At 45.8% G+C, this 27,959-nt stretch overlaps 1 protein-coding gene across 3 annotated transcripts; it reads right to left on the bottom strand.

The window, feature by feature from the left end:
* Positions 1-26: 26 nt before the first annotated feature.
* DISP2 (dispatched RND transporter family member 2) lies at positions 27-27,959 on the bottom strand. 3 transcript variants are annotated; one of them, XM_083744199.1, is made up of 8 exons: positions 27,664-27,959; positions 17,594-18,046; positions 13,167-13,196; positions 10,122-10,245; positions 8,834-8,946; positions 6,250-6,368; positions 5,199-5,296; positions 27-4,667 (listed from the first exon to the last, which is right to left on the bottom strand). In XM_083744199.1, the coding sequence occupies exons 1-8, from the start codon at positions 27,759-27,761 to the stop codon at positions 1,257-1,259; spliced, it is 4,446 nt and encodes a 1,481-aa protein (XP_083600325.1). In that variant the 5' UTR covers positions 27,762-27,959; the 3' UTR covers positions 27-1,256. The 3 variants fall into 3 exon arrangements, with proteins under 3 accessions (XP_083600325.1, XP_083600326.1, XP_083600327.1); XM_083744200.1 differs by lacking the exon at positions 13,167-13,196; XM_083744201.1 differs by lacking the exons at positions 8,834-8,946; positions 10,122-10,245; positions 13,167-13,196; positions 17,594-18,046; positions 27,664-27,959 and adding an exon at positions 7,518-7,669.

Genomic DNA, 27,959 nt, shown 5'->3' with positions numbered 1-27,959 from the left:
AAAAATAATTAAGATTTTGAGCCCAGTTTAGGAAACAGGTTTATTTTTTTATGCTGGGATATCACTTTGACAAGTAAATGTAAAAAGATTGTGATGGTTGAGAGGGCCAGGGCAGGGCGTGACATGGCCAATGGAGAGAGAGAAAGTAAATTGCAGGATTCCATAAATATGCAAACTTGGACATCTCTGTACAGCTTTGAATGAAATACTAGCCGCTAAGGTGAAACACAAATTACCCATATCAGAAAATGAAGAATTACAAGAAAAATGTCTGATGAATTTTAAGCACACTGTCAGTGGGAAAGAGAAACATATGCTGAATTTCTGGTTTAGGGATCTTATATGTTAATAACAAACTTGTTCTCTGCGTGCCAGCTCTTCTGCAGCCAAAACTTCACCATCCACGCACAAGAGGAAGTTATCAGCAGGGGGATTAAGGTATGCAGAAGGGCACACAATAAGTAGGAGGGGCAGACTTAAGGGGGCATAAACAGCAACCCAATGAGAACTGAGCATGCTCAGTGGCCACAGAATCCTGACTGGCAGGGAGGTGGAAAACTGGAGGGGGGAATGGAACAGCATATCTAGGGAAAGGCATGGCTGGCTGGCTGGACCCCAGAACAGAAATGTTCCACGCTGCAATACAATTTCTTGCAGGTTCCACTTGTAAATTACATTGTAGGGAAAAATTGGAGGAGAGAGCAACCACCATTATTTTTGAAGGGCTACTGGTTAGTCTTCTCTGAACGAAAGTACCCCAGATAATATTACTTTCAGCTATCTGAATACATTTTCCCTAAGGAGATTTGTTTGACTGATGGTGAAAAGAGGGATGACTGAGCTAAAAGACACCTTTTGTGTCACTCCATCAATATTCAGTCGGTTAGTAGCAATGATGTTTTAGAAAAGGGTTTCCCTTTGTCTTTAAGATATCCTTTGAGCCATTTACTTCACACTTATTCCACTCATCATCATGCCTCTCCGTTTACTCCAAAACGAATTGCACTGGAGAGAATGACAAAGAACTCTTGCTTAATAATCCTGCAGTATAATAGAGAATATGGCACTGTCTATGGAGCAGGCAGTTGAACAGCTGACACTGCAATAACATCTGCCTCTAATCCGCACCAGGTTTGCTGGCTTTGTAAAAATGCAGCTTGTTCTCGTTTTTGGAAAAGTTTTATACTCACTACTCAAAATGGAAATTAATTATCCTTGCCCCTGAAATAGCAATTATTTCCTCTGAGATGTTCATTTCAGTATCCAGAGTTTTGGGCGCCAGACCGCTTGATCCAAACATCAGGCATATCTGGTTTGCTGTTTGGCAAGACAACTGGATCCTCACCCCCTACTCCTAACCTTTGAGTTTTCCTCAAACCACTGTTTTGCTGGGATGCTGAAGCTGATGTGTCAAAGACAGTCTCCCTCAGGTCCAGCCTCAGGGTGTCTCTTTTTCCATTCAGGTGACCTCTTTGAGTTGGACAGCAAGAACCAGCTACATCTAAATGACCTGGGCAATAACTGGCGGATTCCATGAGTTTTACGCTTGGTTCAAAGTCACTCAGGGATGTCTCACTGGAGACATTCTGAGCACTGAAAGAGCTGCCAGTAGAATAAAGGCATCTGTGGAGTTCATACATTTCAGTTTCTGGTACATTACTATTTTCTGAGGTATAATCTGATTTTTGTTGATCGGTGTTGCTTGAGGAGTGAGATTTATTCAGCAGTTTTTCATCGACTGTGCTGGCTGACTGAAGATGGTCCCAAGCTTTATGGCCATATTTTTTACATCTGCAGTCTCTGCAAGGCCTGTCCCTATGACTTTCTGCTTCATTTCCTGAGCTGCTTCCAGGTTTGTAAGGAGAAGATGTTTGCAGGGCTGGACATTGGCAAAGGTCTACATGACGCCCTACACTCTGTTCCAGCTTCTGTCTGTCCTTTTCAGAGGAAGGATGAACTTCCATTCCAGAGCACTTGCTATCTTGGAGCTGAATGTCTTCAGATAAGACAGATGGACGATTGGACAACTTGCTTGTGGAGGTGCTGTTGTCAAAGCTGTCACTAAGCTTCCTGGCCAAAGGCTGGAGCTCGTACTGTTCATTTGCACTGTTGGATTCCTGATCTTTTTGTAATCTACTCTGCTTCTCATTTCCCCCACAGGTAAACGTTCTGTTGGAAGAGCTTGGGTCGTCTGAATAGTTTTTCAGAGCATGAGTGCAAGGCCAAATTATTTGTCCGCAATTCTTCTCCGGGCCAAAGAAGCAGCACAGAGACTGGAAGAAGAAGCTCGCAAAGCCACAACTGACACACTTGATCATCATCACAAAAATGCCCAGCTTCCTGTAGGCCAGCACGGTGGCAGGCAGCATGATGACACCTGCCGAAAACAAAGCCGAAGTCCCCATGACAGTGGCACAGCTCATCTGCTTCAGGGAGAAGGCTACACGGCTCAGGCGATCAGGATGTGGACACAAGTGGTAGGATATGCAGTAGTTGACCGTGAAGTCAACGGAGAGACCCACTGCTGCCGAAACGAAGAGAGACTCCACCGCGTTGAGCTGCCACTCCAGGAGGACCAACAGGCCGACAGTTACCAGAACGGTGCCTGTAATAGCTGCGGCGGAGAACAAGCTAAGAAGGACGTTCCAAGTTGTGAGCAAAAGAACCACAAATGAGATGGCTACTGATAAGCCCAGCACTACCATACTCTCTGTGTCCACGCTGTGCTGGAGATTGTAGAGCTCCAGCTTGCTGGTGAACCAGCCGTTCTGAAGCCCCATGGGGGCTGCCTTCATCTCTTCTCTTATCCAGAGGCCAATTTCATCATAGAAATGCTTGGCCTTGCTATAGTTGAAGCTATAGTGGTAAATGGTTTGAAACTGTAGCACCAAAGCAACCAGGTTGCCCCTTTCATCAAATCTGAGGCCTAGGTCCCGAGTCTCTGCCTCGTCTCTGTTTTGTTCGATGATCATCATCTTGATGCAATGAAGGAAGACTTCTCTGCTGTATGGGAAGGAGAAGTGATTACAGCAGAGGTTGAAGCTGTGATCTCTCTTAGAGCACTGACGGCTATCCATCCACCGGTGAAATTCTTCCATGAAGCAAACGGTGGGTTTTTGTTCCAGTTCAGAGTAGTAAAAAGTCTGGTTTTTAACTTTTTGGCAAAAGTCCAGCAGCCATAGCTGAGCTTCAGAATTTTCAATGGTGAACGCTGGGTCCATCACCAGAGTGCCATTGCTCTTGGGGTTAAAGTGATCCCCATTGTCCACTGGGAGTACACCCCATATAATAGTGACGGGCATGTGCAGGTCTTCTCCTCGCTCCAGCCTTTCGAACATAAACTCGTTACAATATTCGGCATCATACCTCTCAAAGGGGTGGCTTAGCCTGAAAACCTGCACAGATGACATCTCTAGAGAAGGCAGTTTGAGCCTAGGGTTCAGACAGGAAATGTAGGCACCCCCTATAGCCAAGGCAGTAAACCAGCAGATCCATATATAGCGGAACTTTATCACCCCACAAGGAAGAACTTTCTCAAATAATAACTTGGCGGTTTCGTGCAAGGTTTTCTGGATACGCCTGAGGATGTGGTGGAGAGAGAGAATGACACTCTTGTGCCCACTGTTATTCCAGTAGCCCTCTGGTTTATAGACACAGTTCCTTGCTAGGTAACGTTCATACAGCACAACGGTGGAAGGAAGCCAGGTCAGCATGAAGACCAAGTTCACCAGGATAGAGGTGCCCATGTAGATGGCAAAGCATCGGATGGCGGTTATGTAACTCATGTAGCTGGCGTAGAAAGCAGCACCAGTCGTCAGGCAAGATACTAGCATGAGATACCCAAAGTGGTGCATGGTTAGTCTTACCCACTGCAGTAGCCCGGCGGATGGGTTCTGGCTCTTGCTCAGGTTCCAGAGGTCGAAAAAGACAAAGGTGTGGTTGGCACAAAGACTGCTGAGAATGACTACCGCTGTTAGGTTTACAAAAGGGAAGTAGGAGAATCTAAAGGCCACCTTGTACAAGAAATAGGAAATCATCAAGGTACCAAAGACAATAATTAAGGTGATAAATGTAATAAAGACCGAGCGCAAATAAAAAAATATGCTTAGAAATATGGCCAGTATCGCCAAGACTGCATACACGGTATCCAGTAATAGGTAGTGCTGGAATAATGTCTGCTTAAGGCCCAGATCCATCCCAGTAATGGACGTGTAATTATCAAACAAGTCCCACGATTCAAGGTTGTTCAGGTAGATGCCCATCATGGATGCTCCTTTCATCATAGGCAAGAACAGCAGGCTGTATTTCAGGGTTGGCACTTGGTATCCCACTGTCTGTGGACTGAGAAAATCTCGGTCGACGAGGAAATGAAGAAGCTGGTAAACAGCATGGAAGCGAGTGCATTTCTCAGGGATTTTGGAGCACTGGGCGTGCTTGTCTCTTTCAGTCTTGGGACCGATGCAAGGAGGGACAAGGACACCTTTGTGATAGTCGGGGGCACACGAACGAAGGAGCACAAGGGTGTGGGAAACATCGGCTTCGGTAACCTCTAAACAAGACGACCGGTTGTACAGGGCTGCGATAAAGTTTCCAAGAGACCAACTTGGACAGCATTCGTTGGCTTCAGTACGCTGGCAGAGATTCCCAAACTCTGCATGAGAACGGATCTGGAAAAGCCAAAGGGAAAAAGAATGACTTAGGCTTGCCCCACTGCCACTTCCATTTCTGTTTTATCCTTTTGACAAATGTCTTGTTCTGAGGATGGGGACTTTTAAAGATTTTGTTCACACACGTCCCCTATTTCAGTCGTCTTTTAAAGCATAGTGTTGTGTTTCAGGATGTAGCATTCTACGGAATTTGTGGGGAGGCTTGTAGCTCAGTGGTAAAGCTGAAAGTCGCAGGTTCAGTCCCCAAGATCTCCAGGTAGGGCTGGAATATCTCTTATCTGAAACCCTGGAGAGCCTCTGCTAGCCTATGGATACTGAGCGAGATAGACCAGTGGTCTGACTAAGGCACCTCCTATGTGCCTCTCTGTGTGTATGAGAGAGAGAAAAAAACTATATCTGGAAGTAAGGATTTGACACTGATTCAAGTTAAAGCAATCCAGGCCTGAAGTTAAAACAATCCAGGAATCCAGGCCTGAAGTTAAAACAATCCAGGAGTATAAGTGTGTACATATTCCTTACAGCAATACCAACCTTATCCTGCTCCATTTGACACATGGATTGTATTGCTTTCAAGTTCCATAAGCTTCCAGCAGTTGTGGACATAAATACCAGCTGAGAATAACTTTTCCCTAAGGGCCAAAATAGTAGGTACAGTTATGTAACAGCAAAGATACCTGACAAACTTCTTGGAACAAGCTCTAGACATGTGGGTTGGGGGGCGGGAAATGATGCTGTAGGCTGCTTTCACTGTCCTTGTATAACTCTGCTTTCCAAGGAGGTAACCATACAACAAGACTTACCCTGTTTGCTTAAACCATTGGTTACCTTAACTCACTTAAACTTGGGCTATGCCACAACTATCTAATCTTATTGATTTTCTTTTCCTGTTAACTTGGTTTTAATTGGCATCCTGTGTCTGGTCATTTATTTAATTTATTAATTATTTTATTTCATAAAATCTATACACTGCTTTTTTTTTTTTAAACCCTCAAAGCAGCAAATCATTCCAGTTTATACCCATTTCCTTGGATTACCAATGTTGCACTTGTGGGTTTTTGAGGCTGGGGGATAAGAAGCATCTCTGAGTCCTTTCACTAATACTAATACGCGGACACACACACTACACAATATTGGCCAGTTCTAAGCTGATTAATATTCTGCAGCCTTTTAAATGTGTCTGTGGGAAGTAGGGGGTTGTTTTGCTATTTTTGCCTTACTTATTTTCATATTTTTATCCTGTATTTTACTCTCTGAACCACCCTGAGATCTTACAATGAAGAGCGGTATATAAATTTGCTAAAGAAATAAAAGCTCTCACTTTGATTCCCTGCTTGTAAAATAGGAAATGACGCCTCTTATTAGTTACAGATCTGCACTGAAGGTGTATCACGCAAGCTGAAGGCTCTTAAATGAGTATAAGGAACGAGGAAGCTTCAGAAACCTTCCATAAGGAAAATTATTTATTGTTGTTTATTGAATTTATATACCGCCCTATACCCAGAGGTCTCAGGGGGGTTCACAAAAAACGTCTTTACTTTCTTGCCTTGGTCAGTTCTGGAGGGCAATCTCAAACAAAACTTACCTGGGGGTCCACAAAAGAAGCCATCCTTTTCATAGTCTGGCTCCACCATTCTCCTTATTCTTGCTTCTCGTTCGCCTTGTATGGATCTCTGCCCTCTGTTCACGCCTATGTCCCCGTAACTAGCAAAAAAAGAAACAACATTATCCTGAACTGAGCATGGTTCTGCAACTCATCTGCATGGCTTTTTACAATACAGAGCTGTAAGAAAAGCTTCTCCTTCTCCCTCCTCTCTTGCCCTTGTTCTCTGCCAGGCTTGGATCCTAGAGTATGTTTGGAGGGAACGTAAACAACAGTGTTACTTAAATAAGTTCCTGCCCCCTCCTCCTTCCTAGCAACATGTCACCTCACCCCACATTGTTCTTCCCCACAGAGAGGGTTTCTTCTTTGGGGTGGGGAGGGAGAGGTTGCAGATGAATGCAGGAAGGAGGAAATTTCCTTCTGTGATGCTCCTTAAGTTCACCTATCCCAATGCTCACCCAACTTCTTCAAGCAGTGGAAATTACAGGGATGCAACACTTACTGTATTTTTCACTCTATAAGATGCACTTTTCCCCTCCTAAAAAGTAAGGAGAAATGTGTGTGCATCTTATGGAGCGAATGCAGGCTGCGCAGCTATCGCTGAAGCCAGAAGAGCAAGAGTGATCGGTGCACCCCAATCCCTCTTGCTCCAGGGATAGCCATGCAAAGTCTCTTGAGTGCAGCCGGAGCGCTCCTGCCTCTTCGCTCAAGAGGCTTTGCGTTGCTTTCTTGTTTTCCTCCTCTAAAAACTAGGTGCGTCTTATGGTCGGGTGCATCTTATAGAGCGAAAAATACGGTACCAAGTGTTGACACTGTTTCATTTGGAAGCAGCCCATGGTGTGTCATGTTTGCATTTATTTACAAATATAAAGGCTGGCTGTAGGCGGTGGGATACTTTAAGCCAGGGGTCAGCAATCTTTTCCAGCAGGGGGCTGATCCACCGTCCCTCAGACCATGTGGTGGGCTGGACTATATTTTGGAAAAAAACAATGAATTCCCATGCCCCACAAATAACCCAGAGGTGCATTTTAAATAAAAGGACACATTCTACTCATGTAAAAACACACTGATTCCCGGACCATCCGTGGACCGGATGAGAAAACGATTGGGCCGCATCTGGCCCCCAGACCTTAGGTTGCCTACCCCTGCTTTAAGCACTCTAAGGGGCAGCTAAATCCACTGCCCCACATCAGGGAGAGGGTGAGAAGAGAGGTGTGTGGCATGGCCCGTCCTGCACCCTTTAAACTCGCCTGTTTGTCTCAGGGGTGAAGGGCAGTGCTCCATTGCCAGTGATGAAGTCAAGAGCCAACTGCCACTGCGCAGGAAGTGGGTGGGTAACATGGGCATAGCCAGTGTTTTTTTTCTGGGGGGATGCAGGGGTACGCATGCCCCTAAACATTTTGTGAATCTTAGTACTTTTCTCCATTTACTGTATTTATTTTCCCTGATTTGAATTATAAAAAGGAGATTTTCTTGAGTCAAAATGAGAATACCTTTAAACATATTTTTAGAGGGGAAAAAAGCACTGGCCATGCCCATGTGAAATCCTCAAAAAATTTAAATCCTCAAAAATTATTGAAAAGCATTAAAAATAATTCACTGAGGTTCTGCACCCCCAACAGAAGCCTGCCCCCCGTAATGTCCTTTTATTGAGGTTTTTTTTAAAACCTGTGATCTCCCCCCCCCAAAGCTCAATAACTCCCCCCCCCAAAAAAAAACTCCTGGCTATAATGTCTTGCTCTTTCCTCTATAAATAAGATGCCTTAGGCCAGCTCTCCAGACACCTTGATCACACCTATGTTTTATATATGCTGTAAGCTGCCCAGAGTGGCTGGGGAAACCCAGCCAGATGGGTGGGATATAAATAATAAAGTGGTGGTGGTGGTTAGCATCATCATCATCATCATCATCATCCTTGGGGGATGGGAGGCCAGCTTTTGCACCATTCAGAAGACCTAAGGAAGACTGGCCAACGATTAGTCTCCATGGAAACACATTGCCTGAATATCTGACTCACAGAAATATGGTAGGAAACCAGAAATATGGTAGGAAACCATAATAGTTAACATCTTAGGAGATAAGCCTCTGTGCCTCTTGTGTGTTATTCCTGTGCTTCCTGCCCCCCACATTGTTGCCTCCTCCAGTGTGGAAATATAGACTACAGTCTTTTTTCAGTTCCTATTTTATGCTGTTAAGCACCATGTATATTGATGGTTCCACAATACATAACATAATAAGAAATGGGCCATTGTTCTAGAGCATGGATGTTCAACGGGTTGATCTCGATCTACCAGTTGATTGTGGGGCATTTCTGGTCTATCCTGTGATCCTGATGGATCGCCCAACCCCCCCCCCGAAAAGCTCAACAACTTTGGTTCTGGCACCCCCCAAAAAAGCTCAACTTTTGGTGAAGGCACCCCCAAAAGCTCAACAACTTTGGTTAATCCAATGGGTAGATCATTGCCAGTGTTTTTATAGTGGGAGTAGATCGCAGTCTCTTGGAAGTTGGACATCCCTGTTGTAGTCGAAGATCTGTAATCCATATCCCTGCCCCCAAAACATGTACCTGTTGTCAGTGTGAGGGGAAAGAGAGAGAATCTTCTTATAGCCTGTGTGGCTTTTCATATTCTTCCAGACGGTGAGCTTTCTGCCTATGTCAGTGTCTCGTGGCTCAAATCCCTATTTATAAATATAAAAATGTACATATTTCAAGATGTTATACAAGGGCATTTCTATTTACAATACGCCATTGGATACAGCACTAATCTAATGTGTATGTTCAGATGAGTCCTTTTTTAGTTTAAGTTTAAGATTTCAAGACTGGATAACCAGAATTAATCCTGAGCAAACCAAGTCTGGACCCATTTTAATGAAGTGTTTCAACAGGTAAGATCTCCCATTAATTTCAATGGGATTGAACAAATTCCAGTTCATTTCAATTCAATGCAAATCTCTTGTGCAGCTCCCATCCATATCAACAGGACTTTTGCTATGAGGATTTGGCCTAATATGCAAAGTCTGGATTTAGCCTCCCCACACCAGAAAATAATTTACATCAGGACTTTATTAAGGTCAGGTTATTTAACGAGTTCTGAAAATCTACAAGAGTGGTTTAAAAAGACGACAACACTTATAATGTTCTCTCTGTAGTGGAAATTTTACTCAACATTGATCCAGAGCAAAACTCCAACGTATAGTTAGCAGAGTAAAAACTTAAACACATTGCAGGATTCCCAAAAAATAGACCAGAGGCAATTAATATTCCATCCAGCAGAGCTTTACTGCTACTGAAGGCAAATTAGCACAATGGTCACAAATCCAATACGTTCAGGATTGGCACTGTCCATAAGAAGTCCAGTTGCAACAGACTTAACTGAAACTTACAATAACTTATAATAAGTCTAAACCTTAACACTATATACAGAACACCACACCAGAAGGAAGAGAGATAGAGAAAGTGAAACCCAGGCTCCTTCTGGCCTATTACAGTCAGCATGATCTTGACAGAAGAGATAACAGAACCAGTTTAAACCAGCTGTACTCAGCTTCTCTGAAGAAATAACCCAAACACCATGAACCTTCTGCTTGTTTCTTTCACACAGAGAAGCTTCCGGAACCTTCTTGAACTAATTGGAATAGGAAAAGATTTCTACACATCAGATTGATACTTTCTGTACTAAGAAATGCAAACTGACACTCTGTACATATTTTATTGGAAGACTGTGGGAGAAGAAATCTCATTAGGCACCTACAAGTATTTGCCAGTGCAACTCTAAAGCATGGAAAGAGGGTAACCAACCTTTACATGGAAGGATACTGTATGTCCCTGAGGCAGATCATCTGCAGGAACTTACCATCAAGGGCTCAGAAAAATCGGGCAAATTTCCCACTAACACGCTCACCAGCGTACAGACCAACACGGTCACCGAACAGAGCACTAAGACAGCGACCGGCCACTCAGCAATCACTTGGGACAAACTGGAAAGGAGCGAAAGGAAAACAAGAAGCTGCCATTTCATTTCATTTTCTGTTTCATTCATTTCTCTCTGTCTCTTAGGTGAGTAAAGGGGGGAGGGACTTTTTTCTGTTAACCTTGCCAGTTAAAACCCACACTGGCTACTGGTGTGACCTGGCACCAGGTTTCAGGGTGGGTGCTGGTGGGAGCGCGTCACAGGCTCATGCTCTGGGTTCACAAGTTATTGGTTCAGATTACCTAAGCGCATGGCGACATACTAGGCTGTACCTGTAACTATTCCCCCCAAGTCTTCATAGCTGGAGAACAGGCCACCTACCTGCCTCACTCTGTCCTGAAATTAGGCTCTTCCTTTAACCCCCCAAATAAATAAGTGGCTAAAAAGTGCCTTACCCATCCCAGAATGGTTAGGGAAATGACATTAGCATGCATGCTTGGGGGGCTCTGTGGAGCAGTCCTGCGGCTGGGGGCCTGCGGGGGTACCTTGTTTGTCATATCCGCTCTCCATTTACAAAGATGGAGGGGAGGTGTATATAGTAATGGAGCTCAGTTTTTAGCACCATGCATGACCAAATTATTCCATTCCTCTTGGGGTGGAATAAGGGGGAGCTGAAAGGGAAACCCTATCAAGTTATTTGAGAGAGGCCCAGCCAAACTAGCCTTGAAGTCTCAGCGTTTAACCTTCAGACCAAAAAGGCCATACATGTTAGACATCCCTGCGCCCTCTCTGATGTGAAAATGGGGCTTGAAACGCAGGGGGAAGGGGGTGGCCTTGCATGTTTCAAGCTACTAATGTGAACATACCCTAAGACAGCCTAATGGTTGGTCTCTCTCACTGCAGTCAGAGATAAAACAAGTCACCACCTCTCAGCTTCCTCTTTAAAGCAGCATTTTGGAAGGGGTGAAGCCTGCAATTTTGATTGGAGCGGTGGGGCTAGAGAAGGGGAGATGTTTCTGGATTGAAATATCTCTCTCTTACACACACACACACACACACACACACACACACACTGCATTTAGTCCTCTTGCTAGGAGGAAAGAGATGCATAATGTAAGTAAGTTGTTGTTGTTGTTTAGTCATTTAGTCGTGTCCTACTCTTCATGACCCCATGGACCAGAGCACGCCAGGCACTCCTGTCTTCCACTGCCTCCTATTATTCACCAGCAGGACTAGTGTAACAACTTGGGCGTGATTTTTCTTTGGGGTAAATGACACAGGAGTGAAACGTTAGACACTCCCTTCCCCAGCACTACTGCTCCAATCAGAATTAGAACCTCCTCATTTTTTTAGTTCTGAGGTGGTCAAAAAGAATGTTATCAAATGTTTCTCAAAATTCTCTTCTGATAAATTTTAGCTCCATACACACCATCCATTTAAAGCAGGGGTAGTCAACCTTTTTATACCTACCGCCCACTAACGCATCTTTCTTGATGGTAAAATTTCCTTGCCGCCCACCAGTGCTCAATGGAAGGAAGATTCAGCTTGTGCCGTAGAACCCCCTACCGCCCACCTAGCATCCTGAAACACCCACTAGTGGGTGGTAGAAACCAGGTTGACAACCTCTGATTTGAAGTATGAAGTTGCCATCAAAGAATCCCAGCAACTGTAGTTTACTCCTCACAAAGCTACAATTCCCAGCACCCTTAATGATCTACAGTGCCCCAGATTCTTTGGGGGCAAGTCATGTGCTTTAAATGGATGGTTTGTACACAGCCTTTGGCTCAGGTAATACTGAACGGAGCTACATTAGTAGATGAAAGAAGCAACAAACTGAGAACGTAAGACTGAAAGGGGCAGGTGCCAAGCCTGCTGCTTCCCTCCCTACGATGAAAATAGTATTAGACAGTTATTAAACTAGATCTACAGCTGCCCCAGCCAGTCCCCATTTGCATTCATGTCCAGAGACATTTGGGGTGGCTTTTCACTGAATATTCTCTGGGCCGGGCTAACATTCTCCAATAGGTTGGCGGTGAAGCTCCCAAAAGGAAATATTTCAAAAACCGATCTGAAAATTCTTGTCAGAGGAATGTTGGCCCTCCATCCAGTCCCTCTACCTTTCCCTGAATTTCCCTATTAACATTTTATTTGTATTATGCTGCATCTGTCAGAGGAGCAGCTTGGTAGAGGATCTCTAGCTGAGGCAAATAAACAGTGTCATCACTTGGAAGATGAAGAGGCTGTAGCATGCAGAAATGAAGAGATGAGACCGATATCATGCAGGGAGTCAAGATGCTCAACCCAGCAGGCTCAGCTGAATGAAAACACTTTTCTTTTTCTTTTTTGGAAGGCCGGTCCCTAGCTTCTGTATCCCAATGCCTTTAGCTACTAGTGTTAGCTTCAGGGCACTAAATCCATTTCAGTAGATATAGGCACAAATTAAGAAGTTAGCAAGCGCCTGCTTCACAACACAGAAAGTAATACATATCTTACACACACACCATATTTACATGGTAGAAACACCACAGGGAGCCACTACTGTCTCCAACTACCTGGTGTACGTTCGTGTGAAACACTTGTGATGTGGGGGAAAGAAAATGTTGACACTTCATGTGTTATGTTGAGCATAACGGGGCATGCTAAATGTCGAACGTGCAAAACAGTGCAACGTGCAAAGGAAGGCCATACATGCAGAACAACACGGCAATACCTGGTTCGAGTGTGATATGGGGAAAGCTCTCTGGAAGGCTAGATTTTCCTTAAAGCTGCGGAGTACATCTCTTGCAAAGCGGGTTGGGTTGGGGGGAGCGGGGGACTCGAAACAGATGGGAAGCTCTTAATGAGGAGCTGTGAACCTACTAATGTAGCTGCAGCTCTTTGCCTGCCTGGGATGTCACCAGGAATAATACATTGCCTCGTTCCTAATAGCAGGGTGTGAGGAGGAGGAGGAGACATGATGATAGGGTAGAGAGATTGATTGTAACCTACCTCTTTGGCATCCTGAACACTTTGTCATGTCTGTAGGGAGAAAGATATTCATTGGCTTATTAATTTCAGCCCAGGCAGAAGTCTCCGTTCATGAGAGTGTTAACCCTTCCAGGCAGGCAAAGGACAAAGTCACAAGTCTGGGATGCAGTACGAGGCAATGAACCCTAAATAGCATGGTTGGGGAGGTTGGCAGTTTGGGTGATGATGGCCTTGGCTGTCCCTGCAGCTCATGGGGGTCCTCTGCTGACTTGGTTCATTCAACCAGCAACCAAGCTGAAGCATCTAAAACAGTGGGAGGGAACTTATGCCTCTCCAGGCAACTTTGGATAGCAACTTCCACCAGGCTCAACCAGCACAGGTGACAGCAAGGGATGGTGGCAGTTTGTGTCCCTTGGCGAAAGACTTGGGCTCTCAGCTGGGGAATCCCTGAAAGTTTCCTTGAGGAATTCAGCGCACAATCCCTGCATCCACTCGGAATATAGGTTATATGTTTCAAAAGGCACAATAGCAGAATCTAGGAGTGAGAGCCTTTGTGGTGTAACTGCCTTGGTCGCACTGGTTGATGATCTCTGGCGGGCTTAGGACAAATGTGAAAGCTGTTTCCTAGTTCTGCTGGATCTATCAGCGGATTTTGATACAATTGATCATAACATCCTTCTGGACCATCTAGAGGAGTTGGGAGCTGGGGGCACTGTCATACAGTGATTCTGCTCCCTCCTCCCAGGCCGTGTTCATAAAGTGGTGGTGGTGGTGGATGAGTGTTCAGACCCCTGGGCCCTCACTTGTGGGGTGCCTCAGGGTTCCGTCCTCTCCCCCATGCTTTTTAACATCTACACGAAGCCACTTGGAGAGATCATCAAGGGGGTTTGGACTGGGTGTCCATCAATGTGCGGATGATATCCAGCTCTACCTCTCTTTTAAATTGGAACCAGTGAAGGCAATGAGGGTCCTTTGTGAGTGTCCGGAGGCAGTTGGAGGATGGATGGCGGCTAATGGATCGAGGTTGAATCCTGACAAGACAGAAGTACTGTTCTTGGTGGACAGGGGGTGGGCTGGTGTGGAGGACTCCCTGGTGCTGAATGGGGTAACTGTGCCCCTGAAGGACCAGGTGAGCAGCCTGGGAATCATTTTGGACTCACAGCTGTCCATGGAGACACAGGTCAATTCTGTGTCCAGGGCAGTTGTCCACCAGCTCCATCTGGTACACAGGCTGAGACCCTACCTGCCCGCGGACTGTCTCACCAAAGTGGAGCATGCTCTAGTTATCTCCCGCTTGGACTACTGTAATGTGCTCTACGTGGGGCTACCTTTGAAGGTGACCCGGAAACTACAACTAATCCAGAATGCGGCAGCTTGACTGGTGACTGGGAGCGGCCACCGAGACCACATAACACTGGTCCTGAAACACTGGCTCCCAGTACGTTTCTGAGCACAATTCAAAGTGTTGGTGCTGACCTTTAAAGCCCTGAACGGCCTCAGCTCAGTATACCTGAAGGAGCGTCTCAACCCCTATCGTTCTGCCCGAACACTGAAGTCCAGTACCGAGGGCCTTCTGGCGGTTCCCTCGTTGCGAGAAGCAAAGCTACAGGGAACCAGGCAGAGGGCCTTCTTGGTAGTGGCGCCCGCCCTGTGGAACGCCCTCCCACCAGATGTCAAAGAAATAAACAACTACCTGACATTTAGAAGACATCTGAAGGCAGCACTCTTTAGGGACGTTTTCAGTGTGTGACATTTTAATGTACTTTTAATCTTTGTTGGAAGCCACCCAAAGTGGCTGGGGAAACCCAGCCAGATGGAAGGGGTACAAATAAATTGTTGTTGTTGTTGTTGTGGTAGTAGTAGTAGTGTTGGGGAGAGACCAGTGTTCAAATCCCCGCTTGGCCATGAAGCTCACTGGGTGACCTTAGGCCTATCACCTACCTCACAGGGCTGTTGTGGGATTTAAACAAGGATGTGGGGAATTGTGTTTGCTGCCTTGAGCTCCGTGGAAGAAAGGTGGGGTGTAAATGTAATAAAATAAATAAGCAAAAAGGTTGTACACACCCCTTCAGCTGTACTTATAAAGATGCAGGGACGGGCCCATCATTCACACATTTGCCATCAAGTTATCCTGTCAACCTAGCAGTTCGAAAGCACCTCCGGGTGCAAGTAGATAAATAGGGACCGCTTACCAGCGGGAAGGTAAACGGCGTTTCCGTGTGCGGCTCTGCCTCGCCTGATGCAGCTTTGTCACGCTGGCCACGTGACCCGGAAGTGTCTCCGGACAGCGCTGGCCCCTGGCCTCTTGAGTGAGATGGGCGCACAACCCCAGAGTCTGTCAAGACTGGCCCGTACGGGCAGGGGTACCTTTACCTTTACCTTTATCCTGTAAGTTCAGCGTCATGCTTCTGCTGACACTGGCACAACCTCGGTGATGTCCAACCCATATAGATCAGGTGAAGTACAACAAGGTTGCTGTACAAGTGAGTGAGCTTGTACTGCCAAGGGGACCTCTCATAATGGTGGGAAAGAGAGGCATGATCAGGAAGGGCAAAGAATTTGCAAAGCCAGACTACAGCCATTAAGCTAGAGCAGAAAGGAATTTGTTCAGCCGTTTAGAATTCAAATGCAACTTAATTTTAAATGATCAAATTTTGCTTTTGATCTTAAAGTGCAGAGCACAAATCAGTCCATACCCTCTGTGGAGCGATGCACTAGGAAGAGAGCTCTTGCACAAATGCCGCTCTACGTGTAGGAGAAGGACCTACGGGAAGCAAAAGTCAATGGCAGAGAACACGTGCAGAACAGAGCATGCCGGAGGAAAAGCAAAAGAAGCTGCAAGGCACTGGATTGTCATTTTAGATCCTAACTTTCCTTGAGGATGAATTTTAAGGCGAGAATGCTAAGTATTCTTGGTAGCACCAAGGGGAGGGTGTAAATAAATAAATATTACTTTTCCAGAGATGATATTGTACAGATTGAGAACAACAAACAAAACCAAATCCGATAGTATCCAAAACTTGAGAATAGTGAAAACAAGATTCAAATCGAGAGGCTCATTCATTAGAAATTGGGCAAGTAAATTTGAATTAGAAGAATTTGCTTCAGAATTTTGTTAAAGAACACATGTGCGTGCACATGCACACGCACACAGAGGAATAGCAAAATCCATTCAAGGAACTTTAAAAGCAGAATCCTGCCGTTTGAGGACTGGGGGGGGGGGGGAGTGTATTAGGCTCCAGAGTGGCCACTTGCACATTAGCCAAAAAGGAAGAAATGCAAAATGCATCACTACAGAATTATAAGAGAGGGTATGGATCTACCTATGCTACTTTATATGTAGAGATTCAAATTCAGGCATAATTACTATAATCTATATAGAGATTTAACACACCCCACTATTGTGAGGAAGGTGACCTCAGGTGACTTAGTCCTCAGTACAGGTGCTGATCCTTGCTGCTCTTCCTTCTTTTAAGTTGGACTAGGATTGGGCAGCCCTTCAGAGAGAGGAGCCCTTCCAGCTGAGAGCTACCCTGTGCAAATCAGCACACTTGCCTTCCCTAAGACTCACATTTCGCACCATGTCTGAAAAACCAGGGCAAACTTTCTGGAGTTGCAACGTTATGAAAAAATGAATTGTTAAACTAAAACACTATGGCTTGTCTGTTTGTTTTCTTGAGGAAAAAACACACAAAGGGCAAAGCCGCAGAAACAGCTCATAAGAGAGAGAGAGAGCTGCATATAATAGAAGCACGACATTTTCATGGCGATTTAGAGGGAGGTTGAACTCCCAAGAGTGTATTCAGATCTTAAAAGTAAGGCAGCAAACAGCCCTTAGACTGGCCTGGAGCCAGAACGAGGATCGTTAAGTTTCAGCTTGTAAAGGAGTATTAGCATCAAAATTAAGTGACTATTGCTTTTATGTTACATAGGTGCCTCTGATAAATGAGCCAAGGGGGAAGTGTTTTAAAAACATGGGAGTAAGGCAAGCCCACAAACCCAATTCACTCCTCCCCAAAACTATGCTTGGGTTTGCCACTGACTCTGCACCCAACTAGGGAGCAGTAACCCATCCTGGTTACCTAATGAGTGTACCTGTAAAATTGAGGCATGTTTGTTGCATTCGCTTTTCTAGGTACACATAGACATAAAGGAAGCTGCTTTGCATTTGTCTGTCTAGGCTAGCATTGTTTGTTCTGACTGGCAGAAACTTTCTGGGGCTTTCCTTCACCTGCTACCTAGTCCTTTTGTGAGCTGAAGATATGGGGGGTTGCATGCAAAGCTCATGCCCCACCGCTAAGCAATGGCCTAAAGTGCCCACTGAAAAACAAAATGCATAAAGAGGATTTCAGAGGCACACGGTGCTCCACAGAGCAAGCCAAGACTCTTCATCTCCTAATCCCTTGATGAAGGAGGCAGTGTAACCCATTGCAGTCATCTGTCCTCACCTGACCGTGACGACATGGTGTTGCACTGGCCGTAACTGCTGCTGGTCGGGGGGCCACTGTTTCCATCTCATGTCCACAGCCTCGTGCTGGGGAGTTGACGACGAATCCCCACTGGAGTGATGGGAGCACAAGGTCGCCCTCTCCCCATGGCCTGGCAGGGGAGGCAGGGCATAGCTGCTTCTGGCTTCTTGCTGGTTGCAGTGGTAATACAGGTGAGGCTGGAAGGAGTCCTGGGAGCCAGAGGGCACCTGCCCATTGGATCGAGTGGAGATTGGGGCATGCATATGGCTGGAAGAGGCCTGGTGGTATCTCACTGAGCTGGGAGAAGCATCAATGGGGCAGTGATGGACGGGGCATCTCCGTTCCCAGGAGTCTCTGCTGGAGCTCGGCTCCGTCTTTCTGATCTCCGGCACATTAAGACAACTTTGACAAAGCTCTGGCTTTATTTTTTCCCTGTGAGAAGAAATGGGTTTGCTTTTCTTTATTGCTTTCCTATGTAAAATGTATGCCAAGAGGCATTCATTGTCTCAGCAGTCACAGAGAGGAAGTTCCTTACGTGAACAGTAACCAATAAAACACTGAAATGGCAACAGAAGCAGCATAAAAGCTTTTTAACACAGCAAAAAGATTATCCCTCAAATGACTGCCTGTATCGGAAGGTTTTCTGCCGGCGATATTGTGGCATACCACCCCAATCTCTGAGCAGTGCAAGATCCCGGGGGCTCCCAGCGCTTACCCAAGGTCTGTGTTTTCTTTTGGAATTAGGCACAGTAGAGACTGTGGTGTCTTTAGGATATATGGATTATTTATACATAATATACAACCTGAGCCAACAATGGAGGGGTTCAGAGCATTAACATCCCAAAAGGGCCTTGTTTCTTCCATAGCCACAAACCTTGGATTCAAACAGAAACAAACATGACTCCCATCTCTGTTTGCTGCTTCGCTTCTGGCCCACATCACCATAACTCAACTCTAAACTCTGCTTCATCCATCTAATTACCGGTATTTGCCCCGCCCATAAAGGAGTCCCACCCATTTGCCATCTCACACAGAGCCCCTTTCCTTTGTTTCTCTTAATGGCCCATCACCCAGGTGATCACCTCAACACAGGAAGCTAGCCTGGCTTATATGTTAACACTTGCTGGATCCAGGAGTTAGAAGGATTACACATACTGTACAACCTACTTTCTCTCCTCGCCCTGCCCCCCAAAACCCTCATAACCATATTTAGTTAAGAGATGGTACAAAGAAAATAGGAAGTTTTATGACCACTGAGTATTATCTACAGATGAGATGGAGAATATATAGAGCTTGGATATTCATCACTACAATCCATTACAATGAATATGAAAGAGAGAACTATAATGCACTGATAGGACAGGCACCTTACAGATTAATGAATTTGTAGGCACTTTTTAAAGCCCTTTATCATACTTTAGAATAATTGAGAGGAAGTGTACTCATGGCTGTGCGTTCGTTTTTACTATGTACTTAGTGTTAGATTTTCTAAATTATTGTTAGATTTTCATAAAATACCTTGAAGATGCTTTGACAGCCATGGGGCAGAGAACAGGGCTTCCCAGGCTGATTATAAAGCTTGGGCATTTTCATAAGGGGGGGGGGGAATGAACCTTAAGGAAGCCTGCTTGTCAGGGGTGGCCTGTCCTGCTTTACCACCTGAGGAATGGTGCCCCCACTCCATTCCACCCCCCCTTCCCACATTTGCTGCCACTGGGATGCCTCCCCTCTCTCTGAATGTGGCGAGAGCTGGGGCAGCAATGCTGCATAACAGAACGTCTCACTCTTTAAAACTTTACTGGTAGTTTAAACCAACAATAAAAGGTAAAGGTAAAGGTACCCCTGACCATTAGGTCCAGTCGTGGCCGACTCTGGGGTTGCGGCGCTCATCTCGCTTTATTGGCCGAGGGAGCCGGAGTACAGCTTCCCGGTCATGTGGCCAGCATGACTAAGCCACTTCTGGCAAATCAGAGCAACGCACGGCAACGCTGTTTACTTTCCCGCCTATTTATCTACTTGCACTTTGACGTGCTTTTGAACTGCTAGGTGGGCAGGAGCAGGGACCTGCTTGAACTGCTAGGTGGGCAGGAGCAGGGACCAAACAACGGGAGCTCACCCCATCGCAGAGATTCGAACTGCCAACCAGCAAGCCCTAGGCTCTGTGGTTTAGACCACAGCACCACCCGCATCCCCTTAAACCAACAATACCTGCTAGTTATTTTCAGACAAAAAATTTTAAGCATTTCATTCCATGTGCGAGGCAGGAGAGGGACCACAACCCCTCCTGATCATTCAGGAGTCCCGCTTGCATGGGTCACCTATACACCTGCAGCTGCTTGGGTTGGGTGCAGTCCCCCCCCCCCCTTGCTGATGTCTGTACTCAACATCTGAAAATCAGGAGTGGGGCATCGGGGCATTCAGCATTGGGGCAAGGTTGCTCCACTTTCAGAAAACATTTTGAGAAAATGTGAGCTTTTTGTCTGGAAATCTGCATATAAGCCTTGAAGCATTCTTAGTGATTTTCAGGACCTATTTTTGTTTCCTTAATGCAAGTTTCTAGTTCCCACGGTGGCACAACAATGCTAAGTTATTGTGGTATGTAAAAAGTAGCCCAAACCCCTAGACTTTCAGCCTGAATGCTTTCAAATGGGTATCCATTCTTTTAAGAGTCCACATGTGAGTGTAAACATTTAAGAATAAGAACATTATAGAGTAAGTGAAAAGTCCACATTTACTTACAGTACTCCCACACCTGCCTGATTGAAAATGACAAGCCATTTTTCTTAACTGTGTGCTAAGGAAATTCGCAGACTCATAAACATTTTTTGCTATGACCTTCAATGATGAACAGGAAGACCAGCACTATTTGTTAACAGTGATCCAAGTTATCACTTCATATCATATCACATCAATATGATTTTCTAAGGAAAATATTAGATGCCAGGCATATTTAATCAAGAGAAATTGGTATCTTCAATACACTGCGATACTGTCAAATTTATGGTCATCCATCAATTCACTGATGGTGATCCAAGGACAAAGCAACAAAAGGAGAGATCTGGATGGGCAGTGAGATTCCTAGTCATAGCACATAGAATGTATATTCAGAACTGTTGAGGCTACAGTGGGAGCAGAAATGTCCTCCCATCCATGCAACAGTAAAAGCCTGCAGCTTCAAAGTTATGGTCTGACAGCTCTGTTTTTGTCTAGACCAGCTGGATGCAACCAAGAAAGAAACAAAAGAGATATTCAGCAAAGCAGACAGCAAGGAAGAAAAGGTGGGAGCCAACAGCTCTAATTGTGTATCACAGCTGCTTGACTGCTACCCCTTATTTGTCTCTCCTATCACTTTCATAAGCCAATGTAGAGAAGTTACCTGATCTTGACCAGAATCCAGCAGTGATAATTGGAAAGAGGGGAAGAAAAGGGATGCAATCAAACATATAATAATCAGAGTAGTGGGGCTGATGTGGAAGCATTTGCTTGTTGTTTGTTCTTCTCCCCAGGATCGAGCTCAAGGCAAACCAGTGGCCGACTGTGCAAAGCACTGATTGGCTGCCACCTGTGACATCATGAGCCTCCCGTTCTTCCAAAGTACAGAATATCAAAGCAGCTGATCATGACAATATATTAGGCATGACGGGGAAGAACATTCCATAAAGTATGCACCTCTGCTGAGATCGTCCTCCTTCCCCATCAACTTCCTTACTTCAGGAAAATGTTTTTTTGAGGATCTTTGTGTACCAGTGTGTGTGTGTGCGTGTGGAGGGCACTCACCCAGAAGAACGTCTCCCTAAGGTATGCAACCTGTTGAGACTTATTTGTTTTTATAGGTTAGGGCCAACACTTAAAAAGTGCCCTAAACAAACTGGAAAACAAACTGCATTTCCCCCCAGTAACCAACCGAGCACACTCTCCTTATCTCATTCCCACAGAGTGCCACATTTTGAATTAAGTGAAGTTTGTTAAACACTCTTCAAAGGTAAGTTGGATGGCATATATCATGGTGGCTAGGGGGTTCTTGGACTTGGGGGTTACAACTGTCCACGAATGGAAAAACACTCATTTCCAGATAAGTTGGATTTCTCATCATTAATCTGGAGCAGAACCACATTGGTTAATGCCAACCATTAGGCAAAGTGAGATGGCTGCCTCCGGTGCTTGTGGGGGGGGGGGCAGCAGCAAGGCTGGGGGACAAAGTGTGTGTCACACAATCTCCCCTGCAACCCCAACTCCTCGAAAGATTCTCTCAATGGGGTCTCAAAAAATAATAATGTACATATCACTTGGGAAGGCAGGCGAACTAATGCCAGTGTACTGGAAGAAGCAAAGATCATCACCAGTGTTGAAGCAGTGATTCTTCAACATCATCTTTGTTGGACTGGTCATGTTGTGTGGATATATAAACACAGTATAAACACTGACAACTGGGAAACACTGGCCTGTGAGCACTCCAATTGGAGAACAGCCTTTACCAAAGGTGTCATGGGCTTTGAAGACACTCAAAATCAGGACGTAAGGGAGAAATATACTAAGAGGAAGGCACACTTGGCAAATCCACACCATGATCAACTCCCACCTGGAAACCTATGTTCCCACTGTGGAAGGACGTGTGGATCCAGAATTGGCCTTATGGACTCACTGTTAAGGCTGTGTTCATGGAAGACAATCTTACTCAGCTACGAGTGATCGCCGAAGAAGAAGAAGAAGAAGAAGAAGAAGAAGAAGAAGGAGGAGGAGGTGTCCTCACCCTTGCCAGGTGGCCTAGGAGGCCTCAATAACTAAAGATAGCAAAAACATCAGAAAGGTTCAGGAGAATGAACAGGTTCTCACTCCTCCTGCCAATCAACCAGTCCAGGTCATCCACCCAAACTAGGCTTAAAGGTGGCCTAATAAGAACCAAGTTAGCTGTCATCCAGAGGTTTCTAGATCTGTACCACCATGGGCTGCTCAGTCACATGACCAAGAAATGGTAAACTAGAGACTGGCACCGCAATAGTAAATTGTTCAGTTTTAGGGGTTCCAGTGATTACATTTGTTTGTTTGTTTCACATGAATATTTGTTTGTTTCATTAAATGTATGTACCGCTGGACTGTTGAAAAAACTCTTGAAAGCAGTTTAAAATCAAAAGTCTGACAAAACACCCCACAGTTCCTCATCTGGTATCTGCCTATCTCACCCAGGTATTATGATTTAAATTACGCTCATGATTAATTTCAATTTTTTACCCAGCCTTCACCACAAGGCCCCATACAATATTACACAGTTTGCTTTCTTTATTAGATTTATATACCGCCCTTCGTCATAAAATCTGAAGGCGGTTCACAGCATTTTAAATTACAGCCACAATAATAGGGTGTGTCATAAATGTATATATCCCAGGCCACAGTAAAGAGGTGCATCTTCAGCATTTTTGATTGTAGAAGCTCAAAAAGGTGAAACCTCTGGCTCATTCCTGAACCCTCAGTTAGCATTTGCTTGCAGCCCACAAAGCTGCTATTATAACCAGAAAGGGCGGGGGGGGGGGGGGCTAGAATCACACCAGCCAGTAATACAAAGGGATCCTGTGGCTATATTGTAAGACAACACTAAAAGCTGGCAAACTTTTCTGTCTAGTTTTTCCTTTTCCTTCCAAACTGGCTTCCCTCTGCAGTGAGACTCTAAATCAAATATTAAGGTTAGCAATTATTTCCTCTAAACAAACAAACACCCTCTCTGCTGACCAATGATTTTGCATTGTTTGCAAAGTTTCTAAATAGGCTTTACATATTTTATTTTATTTAAAAAAAACCTGGGATTAACAGTAAAAGCTTTCTTAATGGAGTCTTGTAATGGGGTTTTAATAAAGGGTTAGAACAGAATGATAGACTTCTGGAGTCAAGAGAGTACAATGCCTAAAACAGGAAGGGTAGAACATGGATTGAGAAAATGTGATTTCTTCCCATTCAGACACTCAAGATACGGTGGCTATAGTTTTGATAAAGAAATCAAGGCTGAATCTGTTCTGGAAGAGACATAAGAAGGAAGTCACTGCATCTTTAAAACGCATCTGCCACCCACAATAAAGCTGATCATTCTCATTTTCTATATAAACAGATGCTTCTAATGTACAAAGTAGTAAAGCAGCTAAAGACATAGTATAAGATAGTTATGGTACAATGCTAAACTATGGCACATGTATTTTTATCCTCCCACATCTCTTGTCAATAATGCCTCTTTGTGAGGGACCTTTTTCATCTCGTGCAGAGACCTGTCAGTATGCAAATAATGGTGAGATCAGCAGGACCCCATTAAGTCACTGAGGAAAGGTGAGTGTCAGAAAACCTCTGAATTTTTTTTTGCTGAGCATTCCACAAACAAGTCTGTAGCTGTAAATCAGCAAGCAGAAAATTTGAGGAGTGTGCTGGAGGCTGAGCCAGCAATGACATCATTTTGGAATGAGTTCACAGTGACATAGCTTTGGACATGTTGAGATTTAGGGTTCTATACTTGCCAGCCATAAATGCGTAGTTCAGAGGCAATGCGTTTTATTGAACCTTTTTGTATAGAGTGAGAATGAAGCAAGTGTTTGTGTTCCACAGAACTCTTTACTAGGCTACAAAGTTATATATAAAGACAGTGATAGAATATCGAACCCAGTTTGAGGGAATTGGCTAGAAAAAAGGCCATGGGCAGAATCTTATTTGACTAGAAAATTTCTTAAACAGTCAATGAGATATGTGGAAAGCAAAATTCTAGATCCTATGGTTAAAGTGCGACAGCAGTTGGTTCAGAATGAAGTGGTCCATGAGGAACTAGAACATGCCAACAAGGACATATTCCTCAATATTAGAAAATCACTGGCTTCCCATTTCTTCCCAGGCCTGTTGTGTTGATTTTGACCTATAAATCCCTATACAGCTTGGAGTCAGGATTGCCTGCTCCCATATGACTGTCCCTGCTGTCTCAGTTAAAGTGGGAGACAACCATGGATAGAGCCTTCTCAGTGGTGGTGCCCAAGTTGTGGTATTTGACTGACACCTATTCTCATAACCTTAGGCACCAGGTGAAAAACAACAGCTGTCCTATTCTCCAAACCTTCTTATTAAACGGTTGTATTGCTTTGATGTAATGTGCTATTGCACTTTTACTTTTGTTTTGTTGTCTCTTACATTTATCCTTTATCCTTCTTCAATTATTATAGGTTTGTTGCTTTGAATCAATTGGTGTTCAAACCTTCATTGTAAACCACTTAAAAGCCACTTTGTTATTGCAATTGGGAGTTAGAAATCATTGCTGACCTGATGCAAATCACCAAGAGATCTACCAGTGGAGCCTGATCCATCTTCTGCCCACCTGCCAACAGCTTAAGCCTATCTACTCAACTAGGTGTATGATCTCTCATGCTCCAGAGAGAGGAAAATAGTTTTTGAGATGTTATGGAACATAGCTTGGGAATCCTCCCTGTTCCCAGCCAGCTACAGTTGAAGTACCAGTCTAGAAATGTAAAACGCCTTTAGCATGTTTTGCTGACAACACAGTGTACAGTATATGCAAATTCCAATAGGCTATAACATTTTCTCACTAGAGCTCTCAACTAATTGCACTGCTTTTCAAACAAGCACTCCATCCATTAACTTTAAATACACTTGTGTGTTGCAAAACCACAATGCAGGTGCTTTCATGGGCATCTTGAAAGAACAGGTGTTTCTCTTCACTGTGGTTTGACCAAGAAGAGCGGCTAGGCTTTGTTAAAGCAAAAGCCACCTTTAATTACCGTATTTTTCCATGTATAGGACGCCCCCTATTTTGGGGGACTCAAAATTAAGAAAATGGGGAGAGATTGCCCCTGTGTATAAGACTACACCCCCTTTTTAACATTATTTTTTAGTAAAAAAAAACCTAGTCTGATACACAGAAAAGTACGATATGTCTTTTTTAACCAATGTGGGAATGCCTTGAAAAACAACAAAGTTCAAGGGCTATTATTGTTGCAGAAGATTCACATATGTGGCTACTGAACACAAGAAGGACCCTGCTGGGCCAAACCAAAAGTCATCTGCTCCATCCAACATGCCATTTCCATATCTGGTTTACAACACAGGGGCACAGGCAGCTGCCTTGTAATGCGCCAGACCATCTAGCTCAATATGACTGGCAGGAAATAATCCAGGAGTCTGGGTAGGAGTCCCCCCCCCCCCCAGCCCAGCCTAGCAATGTCAAGAATTTAACCTGGGGCCTTCTGCAAGCAAAGCAGATGCTCATCCACTGAGCTGTGACTCTTCCCCATTAGGGAATTTTCAGTTGGACAAATAGAATTTTAATGACTAAGAGTCATCACTTGATCCATCCTTCCTGAATTCTGAGATCACACTGAGCTCAACTCAAACCCTCTACGTAATGGGCATGGGTGGCATCAGCTGCCTATTGTTCATAGTTAGAAGGAAAGCCATCATCGCTCCACTTGGAAGGCCAGTTTGGGTTGCAAGCCAGTTAATTCCTCTGCATGCTATCGTTTCATTAAATCTATTGTGGAAAGCTGGGTGCGGAACATCTGCTTTACACATCTTCCTATGTTCCTAAATAAGGGAGAGAGCAGGCTGATCAGGCCCTACCTGCCTTCAGACCTTTGATTAATTGGGGTGGGGCGAAGTTAATCTGCAATTCAGTCTGTTTCAGTCCATGAAAGAATTGATCAGCGTTTGCATGCCTCCCTTCGAATTTAAACCTATCCGTGTTGATTATAAACACACACCTACCTCCATGGCCCGTGAAGGGAATCCAAGACGAAGCTCTCCTTAAAGAGAGCTTCCTTAAAGCAATATTTCCTAAACCCACGTCCCAGCACCCTACTGATTTCTTCCTCTAAGGCTATAGTTAGGACCTCTTCTTCTGATAGCGCCTGGTTTCATTCCCTTGCACCCTGCGGGGGTGGCGGCAACTTGAATAAAATATTGGGGGACCCCAGGCAAGTCCCGACCCGCATAATCGATCACAAGACACGGTGCGCGCGCGCGCGCGCGCACACACACACACTATTTGAATGGCATCGCCCATCAACTTTGGGGCGAGCGCTTGGCCCTAGCAGTTGGCTCCAATTTCAAAGACACCCCCCCTCCCTTACGCGGCAGATATATTTCTAGATCACAGCATTTGCCGTTGTTACATATCCGGCACCCTCGGATCAGCGGGCATCAAAGCCACAGTGTATTTTAGAGAGGGCGAGAGATCGAAGGCAGCCCAGCCCAGCTTTGGCTCCGCCTTCTTGGAAACTGCGGGGCGAGGGAAGCTGGGCGAAATCTTGCCCTGTCGCTCCTTTTGTTTGTGGCGCCCCAGCAGAGGGCTCCTCGTAGTCGTTGCTTTCCCTCGATCCCGGGCTGCCGGGCGGAGGAATCCTCTCCCGGACAGAAACAACAGCTCCTCTTCGCGGATCGAGGGCGGCGCGCGTCCCTTCAATCGAGGATCAAAAGGCGCCCCGCAGCGTGGCGACAGATGCGCCGACGGGGATCCTTCGCCCGCGCAGGCAGGCAGGCAGGCAGGCGCGTCAGCCCCCTGGCCCAGTGAAGGCGCCTGGCTCGGGTGGGTCCCGTTTCCCGGAGCATAGCCAGGGAGATTCGAGGGAACCGCCAAGCCGTCGCAGAGCAACGCCTTCCCGCGGCGGATCCCAGAACAATAGGGTTGGACCTCGGGGACACTGCTGCGCGCCTTCCTCCACCCCTCGCTCTGCAAGGCCAACTTTTCGAGGATCAGCGGCGATGTGGCCTGCGGCGGCGATGCAACCGGGTGGGGTGGGGTGCTGGAAAAGCAGAAAGTCCCCCTCTTCCTAACCCCGCACCCCACCCCACCCGCTCCACTCCGCCGCCCTTCTCCCACCTCCCATCGCCCAGGGGAGATCGGCTCCATTGTCTGGGAAAGCAGCGGGAGGTGCAGGGGACGGAGCGCGCGGTGGCGGCGGATAAAGGAGCGATGCACCTCAAGGACACCCCCGAAGGGTTAGGGAAGGAGGAGGAGGAGACGGGCACGCGGCGTTTCCCCGGCCGATGGGCATCCCCCTGGAGGCTCGCCTTACCTGGAGGTGCATCCCGCTGTCTCCGGGCGCCTCGCTTCTGCTCTCTGGCCGGCAGCTGCCTCCCCGTCCAGCGACTGGGAGCCCGCCGCGCCCTCCATGGTCTTCGTCGGCGCCGTGGCCTCCTGACCGCAAAAGCGCCGCCTTGGTGGGGAGGGCGGAAGGCGCTGTCCGCAGCTCCGCGGTGCTGAAAGCGGCTGCTCCCTCGGCCGAGAAAGCGCGTGCGCTAATCCTAGGAGACTCGGCTGGGGAGGGGACCGGGCCGAGCCGGACACGTGGTCCAATAGCAGCGAAGGGAG

Source organism: Podarcis gaigeae (assembly GCF_964106915.1).
Source record: "Podarcis gaigeae genome assembly, chromosome: 1".
NCBI classification, from domain to species: Eukaryota; Metazoa; Chordata; class Lepidosauria; order Squamata; family Lacertidae; genus Podarcis; species Podarcis gaigeae.
The sequence above is the reverse complement of the archived record's forward strand: the minus strand, read 5'-3'. Positions and strand labels throughout refer to the sequence as shown.